This window comes from Lipotes vexillifer, unplaced genomic scaffold (genome assembly GCF_000442215.2).
Source record: "Lipotes vexillifer unplaced genomic scaffold, Lipotes_vexillifer_v1.1 scaffold678, whole genome shotgun sequence".
Classification (NCBI taxonomy): domain Eukaryota; kingdom Metazoa; phylum Chordata; class Mammalia; order Artiodactyla; family Lipotidae; genus Lipotes; species Lipotes vexillifer.
This window is the reverse complement of record NW_006790338.1, coordinates 800,769-815,022: the sequence shown is the minus strand read 5'-3', so window position 1 is coordinate 815,022 and position 14,254 is coordinate 800,769. Positions and strand designations below refer to the sequence as shown.

Below are 14,254 nucleotides of genomic sequence, written 5' to 3'. Positions count from 1 at the left end.
ACAGTGATGAGTCACGTTCATAGTACATACCCATGGTATGATATGATGAAAATGCCACTGCTGCTGTGTTCTTCCTCCCAGACCCACAGAACCCAGTGTAATCAAAAGAAAAACATCAAGTATATCCCAATAGAGGGATTCTACAAAATACCTGACCAGTACCCCTCAAAACTGTCAAGGTCATAAAAACAAAGCCTGAGAAACTGTCACCGCCAAGGAGCCTAGGGTGATGTGACAATTAAATGTAAGGTGATATTCTGGAACAGAAAAGGACACTAGGTAAAAACTAAGGAAACTAGGAAAAAAACTATGGACTTTGGCTAATAATAATGTATCAATCTTGGTTCATGAATTGTAACAAATGTACCATACTAACATAACTGGGTGTGGGGTATAAAGGAACTCTCTGTACTATCTTTGTGATTTTTCTGTAAATCTAAAATTGTTCTAATAAAGTTTATGAAAATTTTTCAGCCTTGATCTTTGAGTCAAATGTTCAGCTAAATGAATTGTTTTATTTTAATAGATTTTATTTTTTAGGACAGTTTTAGATTTACAGAAAAATTGAGTAGATAGTACAGAGTTCCTGTATTAGTACCGCCTCTCCCTGAGTTTTCCGTATTATCAACATCTTGCATTAGTGTGGTATGTCAGTTACAATTAATGAACCAATATTGACATATTATTAACTGAAGTCTGCAGTTTAAATAAAGGTTCATTCTGTGTTGTACAGCTCTGTGAGTCTTGACAAATGTATGATGTCATGTGTGCACTATCACAGAATCATATAGAATGATCTCACTGCCCTAAAAATTTCCTGTGCTTCACCTATTCGTCCCTCCCCACCCACTCTCAAACCCCTGGTAATCAATGATTTTCTTACCATCTGTATAGTTTTGCCTTTTGCAGAACATCACAGATTTGGAATCATATAGTACGTAGCCTTTTCAGATTGGCTTCTTTCACTCAATTATAGGCATTTAAGTTTCCTCCATGTCCTTTTGTGGCATAATAGCTCATTTCTTTTATCCCTGGATAACACTGCACTGTATGCCTATACCACAGTTCATTTATCCATCCACCTATTAAAGGACAACTTGGTTGTTTCCAGTTTTCGGTGATTAGGAATAAAGCTGCTATAAATACCCATGTACAGGTTTTTATGTGAATGTAAAGTTATAAACTCATCTGTTACTTGAAGGTATATTGGGTTTTTTAAAAAAAATTTTACTTTATTCTATTTTTAACACAGCAGGTTCTTATTAGTTATCTACTTTACTTTATACATATTAGTGTATATATGTCAACCCCAATCTTCCAATTCATCCCAACACCCACTCCCCGCCCTGACCCCCCGCTTTCCCCTTAGTGTCCATACGTTTGTTCTCTACATCTGTGTCTATTTCTCCCTTGCAAACTGGTTCATCTGTACCATTTTTCTAGATTCCAAATATATGTGTTAATATACGATATTTGTTTTTCACTTTCTGACTTACTTCACTCTGTATGACATTCTCTAGGTCCATCCACGTCTCTACAGATGACTCAATTTCATTCCTTTTATGGCTGAGTAATATTCCATTGTATATATGTACCACATCTTCTTTATCCATTCGTCTGTCGATGGGGATTTAGGTTGCTTCCGAGACCTGGCTATTGTAAATACTGCTGCAATGAACACTGGCGGGCATGTGTCTTTTTGAATTATGTTTTTCTCTGGGTATATGCCCAGTAGTGGGATTGCTGGGTCATATGGTAATTCTATTTTAGTTTTTTAAGGAACCTCCATACTGTTCTCCATAGTGGCTGTATCAATTTACATTCTCACTAACAGTGCAAGAGGGTTCCCTTTTCTTCACACCCTCTCCAGCATTTCTTATTTGTAGATTTTCTGATGATGCCCATTCTGACCGGCGTGAGGTGATACCTCACTATAGTTTTGATTTGCATTTCTCTCGTAATTAGTGAGGTTGAGCAGCTCTTTATGTGCCTCTTGGCCACGTGTATGACTTCTTTGGAAAACTGTCAATTTAGGTCTTCTGCCCACTTTTGGATTGGGTTGTTTGTTAATACTGAGCTGTATAAACTATTTATATATTTTGGAGATTAATCCTTTGTCTGTGGATTCGTTTGCAAATATTTTCTCCCATTCTGAGGGTTGTCTTTTCATCTTCTTTATGGTTTCCTTTGCTGTGCACAAGTTTTTGAGTTTCATTAGGCCCCATTTGTTTATTTTAGTTTTTATTTCCATTACTCTAGGAGGTGGGTCTAAAAAGATCTTGCTGTCATTTATGTCAAAGAGTGTTCTTCCTATGTTTTCCACTAAGAGTTTTATAGTGTCTGGTCTTACATTTAGGTCTTTAATCCATTTTGAGTTTATTTTTGTGTATGGTGTTAGGGAGTGTTCTAATTTCATTCTTTTACATGTAGCTGTCCAGTTCTCCCAGCACCACTTATTGAAGAGACTGTCTTTTCTCCATTGTATATCCTTGCCTCCTCTGTCATAGACTAGTTGACCATAGGTGCGTGGGTTTATCTCTGGGCTTTCTATCCTGTTCCATTGATCTATAGTTCTCTTTTTGTGCCAGTACCATATTGTCTTGATTACTGTAGCTTTGTAGTATAGTCTGAAGTCAGGGAGTCTGATTCCTCCAGCTCCGTTATTTCCCCTCAAGATTGCTTTGGCTATTCGGGGTCTTTTGTGTCTCCATACAAATTTTAAGATTTTTTTTTTCTAGTTCTGTGAAGAATGCCATTGGTAATTTGATACGGATTGCACTGAACCTGTAGATTGCTTTGGGTAGTATAGTCATTTTCACAATATTGATTCTTCCAATCCAAGAACATGGTATATCTCTCCATCTGTTTGTATCATCTTTAATTTCTTTCATCAGTGTCTTGTAGTTTTCTGAGTACAGGTCTTTTACCTCCTTAGGTAGGTTTATTCCTAGGTATTTTAATCTTTTTGTTGCAATGGTGAATGGGATTGTTTCCTTAGTTTCTCTTTCTGATCTTTTGTTCTTAGTGTATAGGAATGCAAGAGGTTTCTGAGCATTAATTTTGTACCCTGCAGCTTTACCAAGTTCATTGATTAGCTCTGGTAGTTTTCTGGTGGTATTTTTAGGATTACCTATGTATAGTATCTCATCATCTGCAAACAGTGACAGTTTTACTTCTTCTTTTCCAATTTGTATCCCTTTTATTTCTTTTTCTTCTCTGTTTGCCATGGCTAGGACTTCCAAAACTATGTTGAATAAGAGTGGCGAGGGTGGACATCCTTGTCTTGTTCCTGATCTTAGAGGAAATGCTTTCAGTTTTTCACCATTGAGAATGATGTTTGCTGTGGGTTTGTTGTATATGGCTTTTATTATGTTGAGGTAGGTTCCCTCTATGCCTACTTTCTGGAGAGTTTTTATCATAAATGGGTGTTGAATTTTGTCAGAAGCTTTTTCTGCATCTATTGAGATGATCATATGGTTTTTATTCTTCAATTTGTTAATATGGTGTATCACATTGATTGATTTGTGTATATTAAAGAATTCTTGCATCCCTGGGATCAATCCCAGTTAATTATGGTGTATGATCCTTTTAATGTGTTGTTGGATTCTGTTTGCTAGTATTTTGTTGAGGATTTTTGCATCTATGTTCATCAATGATATTGGCCTGTAGTTTTCTTTCTTTGTTACATCTTTGTCTGGTTGTGGTATCAGGGTGATGGTGGCCTCATAGAATGAGTTTGGGAGTGTTCCTTCCTCTGCAATTTTTTGGAAGAGTTTGAGAAGGATGGGTGTTAGCTCTTCTCTAAATGTTTGATAGAATTCACCTGTGAAGACATCTGGTCCTGGGCTTTTGGTTGTTGGAAGATTTTTCATCACAGTTTCAATTTCATTACTTGTGATTGGTCTGTTCATATTTTCTATTTCTTCCTGGTTCAGTCCTGGAAGGTTATACCTTTCTAAGAATTTGTCCATTTCTTCCAGGTTGTCCATTTTATTGGCATAGAGTTGCTTGTAGTAGTCTCTTATGATGCTTTGTATTTCTGCAGTGTCCACTGTAACTTCTCCTTTTTCATTTCTAATTTTATTGATTTGAGTCCTCTCCCTCTTTTTCTTGATGAGTCTGGCTAAAGGTTTATCAATTTTATTTATTTTTTCAAAGAACCAGCCTTTAGTTTTATTGATCTTTGCTATTGTTTTCTTTGTTTCTATTTCATTTATTTCTGCTCTGATCTTTATGATTTCTTTCCTTCTACTAACTTTGGGTTTTGTTTGTTCTTCTTTCTCTAGTTCCTTTAGGTGTAAGGTTAGGTTGCTTATTTGAGATTTTTCTTGTTTCTTGAAGTGAGCTTGAATTGCTATGAACTTCCCTCTTAGAACTGCTTTTGCTGCATCCCATAGGTTTTGGATCGTTGTGTTTTTGTTGTCATTTGTCTCTAGGTATTTTTTGATTTCCTCTTTGAATTCTTCAGTGATCTCCTGTTTATTTAGTAACATATTGTTTAACCTCCATGTGTTTGTGGTTTTTTCCCTGTAATTTATTTCTAATTTCATAGTGTTGTGGTCAGAAAAGATGCTTGATGTGATTTCAGTTTTCTTAAATTTACGGAGGCTTGATCTGTGACCCAAGATGTGATCTATTCTGGAGAATATTCCCTGTGCATTTGAGAAGAAAGTGTAATCTGCTGTTTTCAGATGGAATGTCCTATAAATATCAATTAAATCTATCTGGACTATAGTGTCATTTAAAGCTTGTGTTTCCTTATTTATTTTAATTTTGGATGATCTGTCCATTGGTGAAAGTGGGTGTTAAAGTCCCTTACTATTATTGTGTTACTGTTGATTTCCCCTTTTATGGCTGTCAGCACTTGCCTTATGTATTGAGGTGCTCCTATGTTGGATGCGTATATGTTTATAATGGTTATATCTTCTTCTTGGATTGACCCCTTGATCATTATGTAGTGTCCTTCCTTGTCTCTTGTAACATTCTTTATTTTAAAGTCTATTTTATCTGATATGAGTATTGCTACTCCAGCTTTGTTGTGATTTCAATTTGCATGGAATATCTTTTTCCATCCCCTCACTTTCAGTCTGTATGTGTCCCTAGGTCTGAAGTGAGTCTCTTGTAGATAGCATATATATGGGTCTTGTTTTTGTATCCATTCAGCAAGCCTCTGTCTTTTGCTTGGAGCATTTAATCCATTCACATTTAAGGTCATTGTCAATATGTATGTTCCTATTATCATGTTCTTAATTGTTGGGCTTGTTTTTGTAGGTCCTTTTCTTGTGTTTCCCACTTAGAGAAGTTCCTTTAGCATTTGTTGTAGAGCTGGTTTGGTGGTGCTGAATTTGCTTAGCTTTTGCTTGCCTGTAAAGCTTTTGATTTCTCTGTCAAATGTGAATGAGATGCTTCCTGGGTAGAGTAATCTTGGTTGTAGGTTCTTCCTTTTCATCACTTTAAATATATCGTGCCAGTCCCTTCTGGCTTGTAGAGTTTCTGCTGAGAAATCAGCTGTTAACCTTATGGGAGTTCGCTTGTATGTTGTCATTTTTCCCTTGTTGCTTTTAATAATTTTTCTCTGTCTTTAATTTTTGTCAATTTGATCACTATGTGTCTCAGCGTGTTTCTCCTTGGGTTTATCCTGCCTGTGACTCTCTGCACTTCCTAAGCTTGGGTGGCTATTTCCTTTCCCATGTTAGGGAATTTTTCGGCTATAATCTCTTCAAGTATTTTCTGGGGTTCTTTCTCTCTCTCTTCTCCTTCTGGGATCCCTACGATGTGAATATTGGTGCATTTAATGTTGTCCCAGAGGTCTCTTAGGCTGTTTTCATTTCTTTTCATTCTTTTTTCTTTATTCTGTTCTGCAGCAGTGAATTCCACCATTCTGTCTTCCAGGTCACTTATCCGTTCTACTGCCTCAGTTATTCTGCTATTAATTCCTTCTAGTGTATTTTTTCATTTCAGTTATTTTATTGTTTATCTGTTTGTTTGTTCTTTAATTCTTCTAGGTCTTTGTTAAACATTTCTTGCATCTTCTCGATCTTTGCCTCCATTCTCTTTCTGAGGTCCTGGATCATCTTCACTATCATTATTCTGAATTCCTTTTCTGGAAGGTTGCCTATCTCCACTTCATTCAGTTGTTTTTCTGGGGTTTATCTTGTTCCTTCATCTGGTACATAGTCCTCTGCCTTTTCATTTTGTCTATCTTTCTGTGAATGTGGTTTTCATTCCACAGGTTGCAGGATTGTAGTTCTTCTTGCTTCTGGTGTCTCTGAAGGTATACTGTTAATCTTCTAATATGTGGGTATTTTCCAGGTATCTTTCTGTTATGAAATACTAGTTTAATTTCATTATGGTCTGAGAACATACTTTGCATAATTTTTATTCTTTAAAATTTGTCCAGATGTGTTTTATGGCCCCAAATATGGTCTCTCTTGGTAAATATTCCATGTGAACTTGAGAAGAATGCAAATTCTGTTGTTGTTGGATGAACCACATGAATTGACATGGATGTCAATTAGATTCACTTGGTTGATAGTGCTTTTCAGTTTAACTATACACTCACTGATTTTCTGCCTACTGGATCTATCAGTTACTGATAGAGTGGTGTTGAAGTCTCTAACTATAATAGTGGACATATCTAAATAGAACAGTGGATTCATCTGTTTCTCCATGTAGTTCTATCAGTTTTTGTCTGATGTATTTTGACTTTTTGTTCATACACACTAAGAACTGTTATGTCTTTTTGAAGAATCGACCCCATTATCATTATGTAATGCCCCTCTTTATCACTGTGTAAAGGATGGTATTATTTCTTTAAATATTCAACAAAATTTACCAGTGAAGCCATCTGACTATTTCATGGGAAGATTTGAAGTAATTTAAGATTACTATTTCAATTTCTTGTTGTAGGTCTATTCATATTTCTATTTCTTCTTGAGTCAGTTTTGGTAATTTGTCTTTCAAGAAATTTATCCATTTTATCTAAGTTGTCTAACTTGTTGGCATGAAGTTGTTTATACTACCTCTTTAAAATTTTTAAAATTGCTGTACCCTTTTTCATTCCTGATTTTGGGAATCCATGTCTTCTCTCTTAATTTCTTGGTCAGCCTACCTTAAACGGCTATCAAGTTTGTTGATATATTTTTAAAAAATATTTATTTATTTTTGGCTGAATTGGGTCTTAGTTGCAGCACACGGGATCTTTTGTTGTGGTGCACGGGATCCAGAGTGCGTGGGCTCTGTAGTTGTGGCTCACAGGCTCCAGAGTGTGTGGGCTCTGCAGTTTCGGCATGCGGGCTCTCTAGTTATGGCTCATGTGTTCAGTAGTTGCGGTGCACAGGCTTAGTTGCCCTGCGGCATGTGGGATGTTAGTCCCCCGACCAGGGATCTGCATCCCCTGCATTGGAAGGCGGATTCTTAACCACTGGACCACCAGGGAAGTCCCTGTTGATCTTTTCAAAGAACTAATTTGTAGTTTCATCAATCTACTGCTTTTCTGTTTTTTACTTCATTGATATCTGCTCTAATCTTTATCCTTTCCTTCCTCCTGCTTGCTTTGGATTTATTTTGCTCTTCATTATCTAGTTTCTTAAAGTGGAATTTTAGATTATTAATTTGAGACCTTCTTTCTTCTTTTCTGATATAGGTGTTTATAGCTATAAATTTCACTCAGAGCACTACTTTAGCTGCATTCCATACATTTTGACATTTTGTATTTCATTTTCATTCATTTACAAATATTTTTAAAATTTCTCTTGTGGTGGATTTCTTCTTTGACCCATGAGTTTTTAGAGTGTATTATTTAATTTCCAAATATTTTGGGGTTTCCCAGATTTTTTTTTTTCTGCTGGATATCTTAATTCCATGTGTCAGAGAACATATTTGGTATGGTTTCAATCTTTTTAAATTTACTGAGACTTCTTTTATGGCCCAGAATATATGGTTTATTCAGTTGGAAGCATTTTTTAAATTTAATTTTTATTTTTTTATTAAATATTTTTATTGCAGTATAATTCACTCTTTTAAAGCATAAAATTCACTGCTTTTTATTGTATTCGCAAGACTGTATAACAATCACCATTATCTAATTCTAGAACATTTTCATCGCTCCCAAAAGAAATCCATACCCATTAGTAGTTACTCCCTTTCCCCCTTTCCCCAAGCTCTAGGCAAATACTAATCTACTTTCTGTCTCTATGGATTTGCCTATTTGGAACACTTCCTATAAATGGAACATATGTGGCCTTTTGTGTCTGGTTTCTTCACTCAGCATGTTTTCAAGGTTCATCCACATTGCAGCATGTAATTCATTCCTTTTCAGGCTGAATAGTATTCCACTGTGGGTATATGTCACATTTTGTTTATCCAGTAATCAGCTGATAGGCACTTATATTGTTTCTCGTTTTTGGTTATTATCAATACTGTTGCTACGAGCATTTGTATACAAGTTTTTGTGTGGTATGCATTTTTAAGAAGTATATAATCTTTAGGTTATTAGCTAAATACCTGTAGTCAGGAAACTGGAGGCTGGAGTGTGTGCATGTGTGTGTGTGTGGGTCTTGTGTTTACGTGTCTGTCTTCCTGTGTGTGGGGCCTGGATGTTTACAAATAGCCTCTGCCTTTAAGAAGAGGCCAGAAGGGCTGAGTCAACTCTTAATATCTTAGCTCTACTACACATGCTTCAACCCTCTCTGGCTACGTGCCTCACCTCCTATTCTGAACCACAGAGTAAGTGAGCCCAGCAGGGTGGGAAATGAGCCGTGACATTCATGCTCAAAGAAGCCAGTGCACATACATACAATGTATATTTCTGTTATGCTTTTGGGATGAAATGAAATGTGATATGCATCATTTTATGACTCAGTAAAAGTGACAGGAAAAACCCCGCTCTTAGGCTGGGGAAAAATTCGTCCATCAATCAATGGAAGTGATGATACCCAAATATTACTTTGGTTAGAAAAATAATCCCACTGAACTCCCACTTTTCTCTCCTTTGGGTCCTAAAACTTTCATCACTACACTGCAGTGCATTTATGCAGAAGAGCATGTGGTGAGCCAGAGGGCTGTTCATCAGTGTCCTCTGGTTTTCTTCCTAGTGGCCAATCCAGCTTTGGTCTTCCTCTGTGACTGTGGTTTCCATTGCCTATCACTTGACCTGGGATGGTTGTGAGGATTCTTCCTTCCCCATCTTCATTCTAAAAATGAATCTGAACACTCTTTGTTACCTAATAATGCAGAGCTAGGCTATGCAACTTTGTTATCTCATTCTGGATAAAGGTAGCAAGTTGAGTTGGAAATAAATATAGGAAACCAAAGGGTAAAAAATGTTCTCCAGGAATAAGGGAAATCTGATACAGAGGACGAGACAGAGATACAGTACTCAACTAAAAGCTGGCCAGCTCTGGCCCAATAACACTGCATGTGGCATATTCAGGTATACTTTTATAAAACAAGAGATTGTGTACCTGCTTGTTGAAATATCCTCAAAAGGGTAGAGGATCTCTCCATTGTTACAGATTTCACAGATGAACCCCTTCTGGCTACAAAGACTGCAGCTGTACACATGTGAGGCAGCAAATTTAATGACCTTGCCCAAGAACGGAGCCAGCTTTCCCTCTATCACCTGCAGAAAGAGAAATGGAACAGGGAAGAAGCAAATTTGTTGAGAAGTCTTGCAGATGCAGGAGGAATTCCTTTCCTTTACACAACAGGAAAACCTCTAATTATAATTTCTCAGCAACTCTGAGAAAGAAAAGACATAGTATTTTCACTCCAAAAGAACTCTCTGGCTTAAACCACTGGAGGTTGGAAAATGAAGATGTTGAAATTTCTTTCGTATTCCTCTTTTTTTGTAGTGTGTTGTAGAGGACTGAGGACCAACAAATGGGGAACCCTACTTTCACAGACTAACTTGACAGTTATCGTGCGGTATAAGAGCAGTGTGGTCGATTTCCCAAAATAGACTGAAAACATATAGGGTAAGTACTAATGTAGTATTTTATGTTGTACATTCAATAATATCTGTTTTCTGATGAGTTAATAGAATAGTTTTTTCACTATCTCCCCTAAGAACATGTAACAAATGTGGAAAATAGGTTTCTCTTGCTGCTGATAATTATAATAATACACAGAAGCTGCAATTTGGCAGTCTGAGTGCTATATTTAGCCTCAAGATTTAAAAAAAAAATCTCTTAGTGTTTTAAAAAAAATAAGCCAATTTAACAATTGGAAGGTTTCACATAAAATTCCAGATTTTTGGCTTCTTTTGGAAAATCATTAGATCTGGAAAAACTAGGCCTGAATTCCAACACAATGATGGTCCCAGCTGTGAGCAGAGGCTGCCTGCTCCTGCCGAGGCACATGCTCTTCAACTGACACTTGTCCCCATGAGGCCCCAGTGTTTTGAGTCTGCCTGCCTCCCACACTCCCCTCACCTGCTGGCCTGCAAACATCCGTGAGTTTGGAGCCAATGGTCCATCAGAGCCCTCCTCACTTAACTAATATTGCATGGGCTTCAAAGACTTTGGCAGTTCATACACTAACAAGATAAAATTTGCCTTTATTTCTTTCTCATTGATGCACATGAATATACATGCTGATTTTGATATAAGAAAAAAACGAAGATTAAATTTAATTTGGAAAGAGCTAGAAATGGATACTTTCAAGTGAATCGTAGTTAAAATGATAATTTTACATAAAAATACATCTGAGAGCAGTAAATCATATTTAAAGAGATATTAGAAGGCCAAGGTGAACAAATAGTAATAGCTGATAATACAAAAAAAGACTACAAGTAATGTAATAATGTATTTTGCAGTTTCTTTACACTAACAATGAAATATGTGAAAGAGAATGTAAACAAGCAATCCCTTTTAGAAGTCACATCAAAAATAAAATAAAATAAAATACTTAGGAATAAACCCCACCTAGGAGGTGAAAGACTTACATACTGAGAACTACAAAACCTTTATAAAGGATACTGAAGATGATTCAAAGAAATGGAAAGCTATCCCATGCTCTTGGATTAGAAGAATATTGTTAAAATGACAATACTACCCAAAGGATTTGGGTACTACAAAGCTACAGTATTCAAAACAGCATGGTATTGGCACAAAAACAAACATATGGATCAATGGAACAGAATAGAGAGCCCAGAAGTAAACCCACACACCTATGGTCAATTAATCTTCAACAAAGGAGGCAAGAATATACAATGGGGAAAAGACAGTCTCTTCAGCAAGTGGTGCTGGGCAAGTTGGACAGCCGCATGCAAATCAACGAAATTAGAACACACCCTCACACCATACACAAAAATAAATGCAAAATAACTTAAAAACTTAAATATAAAACATGACACCATAAAACTCCTAGAAGAGAACACAAGCAAAAACATTCTCTGACATAAATCGTACCAATGTTTTCTTAGGTCAGTCTCCCAAGGCAACAGAAATAAAAGCAAAAATAAACAAGTGGTACCTAATCAAACTTATAAGCTTTTGCACAACAAATGAGACCATAAACAAAATGAAAAGACAACCTACGGACTGGGAGAAAATATCTGCAAATGATGCGACCAACAAGGGCTTAATTTCCAAAATATACAAACAGCTCATACAACTAAAAACAAAAACAAAACCCAATCAAAAAATGGGCAGAAGATCTAAACAGACATTTCTCCAAAGAAGACATACAGATGGCCAATAGGCACATGAAAAGATACTCATCATCGCTAATTATTAGAGAAATGCAAGTCAAAACTACATTGAGGTACCGTGTTACACCAGTCAGAATGGCCATCACTAAGAAGTCTACAAATAACAAATGCTGGAGGGGGTCTGGAGAAAAATATCCTGTGATAAACCATAATGAAAAAGAATATATATATGCAAAACTGAATTAATACAACATTGTAAATCAACTATACTTCAATAAAATTTTAAAAAATTAATAATGTATTTTGCAAAAAATCAAGCTATACATAATACTGGAGATAAAAACTAAAGTGGTTTATGAACATCACTATTGAATAATCTCATGATGTTTTAAAAATGAATATAATGGTTAAATCTAGGGAAGGGAACAAGTTGGAAAAGCACGTCTTTCACCTTGTATATGGTTGTTTTGGCATTTTTAAAAGCAATGCATATTATTTTTGTATTGATGCAGAAATGGAACAGAAGAACCAGGTTTACTGCTTTATAAGGGTTTTTTTTTTTTTTTTTCTTAATAAAGGGGGTAGAAATTGTGCTGGCTTTTTTTCTTTTTTTTTTTTTGAGTCAAACAAGCACATTTTCCACCATTTTAAAATTTATTCTCCTCACCATTACCTTTAAAAAGCCATAGATAAGACCTCCTTTTATTTATGTTTTCTCAAGGACCATTAACTCCAATCAACCCCAGGAAAGTGTGTTCCTAATACCAACACATGATATACACTTTCTAAGAAATAACCACTACCAAATCATATACCCAACGGGGTTATTTATAAATTGTGGTAACAATACTTTAGCTGAGTTTTGTTTTACTTACTTTACTCTTTTCTAAACAACCAAAGTTAATGACACATTTAAAGAGAGGCACTAACAAACTATAGTCCATTTAGGGGAAAACATCAGGATATAGAACTCACCTGGTCTGGAAACCAGATGAGTAAAGGTTGTTTTAAGGAACTGAGGATGAGAAGAGAACACCTTAAGGAGTACATGAGAGTTACCATCTAGGATCTAAAAGAGAAGATTGGGGCATCTTGTACATAAAGCTTTTTCTTTATCTAGAAGATTTTCTTGGTACAAAGCATAAGGGGTATGAACATTCTGAAGGCTTTTGAAATATTTCACCAAATTTACAGTGCCAGTAATTTTTATTTATTCCTATCTGGATATTTTAATAAGCTTTTAAAAATTAATTTGGGAATTGATATCTTTACAACATTTAGTCTCCCTATCTCCATTTTATTAAATCTTCATTTATTAATAATACAAATTTGTATTTTCCTTTGTATAAGCCACTGACTTTTTTTTTGATTTTTTTTGATTTTTTTTTTTTTTTTTGTGGTACGCGGGCCTCTCACTGTTGTGGCCTCTCCCATTGCGGAGCACAGGCTCTGGATGCACAGGCCCAGCGGCCATGGCTCACGGGCCCAGCTGCTCCGCGGCATGTGGGATCTTCCCGGACCGGGGCACAAACCCATGTCCCCTGTATCGGTAGGCGGACTCTCAACCACTGCGCCACCAGGGAAGCCCTGAATTTTATTTTATTTTTTATACAGCAGGTTCTTATTAGTTATCCATTTTATACATATTAGTGTATACATGTCAATCCCAATCTCCCAATTCATCCCACAACCACCACCCCCACCATCCCTCCTGGTGTCCATACGTTTGTTCTCTACATTTGTGTCTCTATTTCTGCCCTGCAAACCGGTTCATCTGTACCATTTTTCTAGATTCCACATATATGCATTAATACACGATATTTGTTTTGCTCTTTCTGACTTAACTTCACTCTGTATGACAGTCTCTAGGTCCATCCACGTCTCTACAAATGACCCAATTTCGTTCCTTTTTATGGCTGAGTAATATTCCATTGTATATATGTACCACATCTTCTTTATCTAGTCATCTGTCGATGGGCATTTAGGTTGCTTCCATGTCCTTGCTATTGTAAATAGTGCTGCAATGAACACTGGGGTGCATATCTCTTTTTGAATTACGTTTTTCTCTGGGTATATGCCCAGTAGTGGGATTGCTGGGTCATATGGTAATTCTATTTTTAGTTTTTTAAGGAACCTCCATACTGTTCTCCATAGTGTAAGCCACTCACAGTTATTATTTAGGTTATTTTAAGGTTAAACTTTTGTATAATATTTTTTCTTATCAGCTATTGCTGGTGTATTAGAATATACTGACATTTGTGTCCATCTTATATACGACTGTATTACTAAATGTGCATGAATGCCTATCATTTTTAGGTGATTCTTTTGGGTTTTCTGAAGGAAATAATCTGGTCCCTTCCTTTCATGTTTCATGTCTTATTGCATCATGCAGCACTCCTAAAACAATATTAAATAATAATGGTGTTAGTGGACAGTCTTGTTATTTCAATGAAATCAAACTATATAGAGTCTACAGTGAATGATTCATTTTCTTCATCAAACACACATATCTTGTCATGCACCACATTCTATTGATTCCCTTTCTCTTTTTATTTAATTATTTATTTATCTGTAAAAATTTATTTATTTATTTTTGGCTGG

At 36.1% G+C, this 14,254-nt stretch overlaps 1 protein-coding gene across 1 annotated transcript in view; it reads right to left on the bottom strand.

The window, feature by feature from the left end:
* Positions 1 to 14,254, bottom strand: part of PLEKHM3 (pleckstrin homology domain containing M3) — a 184,186-nt gene that overhangs the window by 21,342 nt on the left and 148,590 nt on the right. The window contains exon 7 of the mRNA XM_007463653.1: positions 9,465 to 9,622. Within this exon, the coding sequence (XP_007463715.1) occupies positions 9,465 to 9,622 (158 nt within the window). The remainder of the gene's footprint in view (positions 1 to 9,464; positions 9,623 to 14,254) is intronic.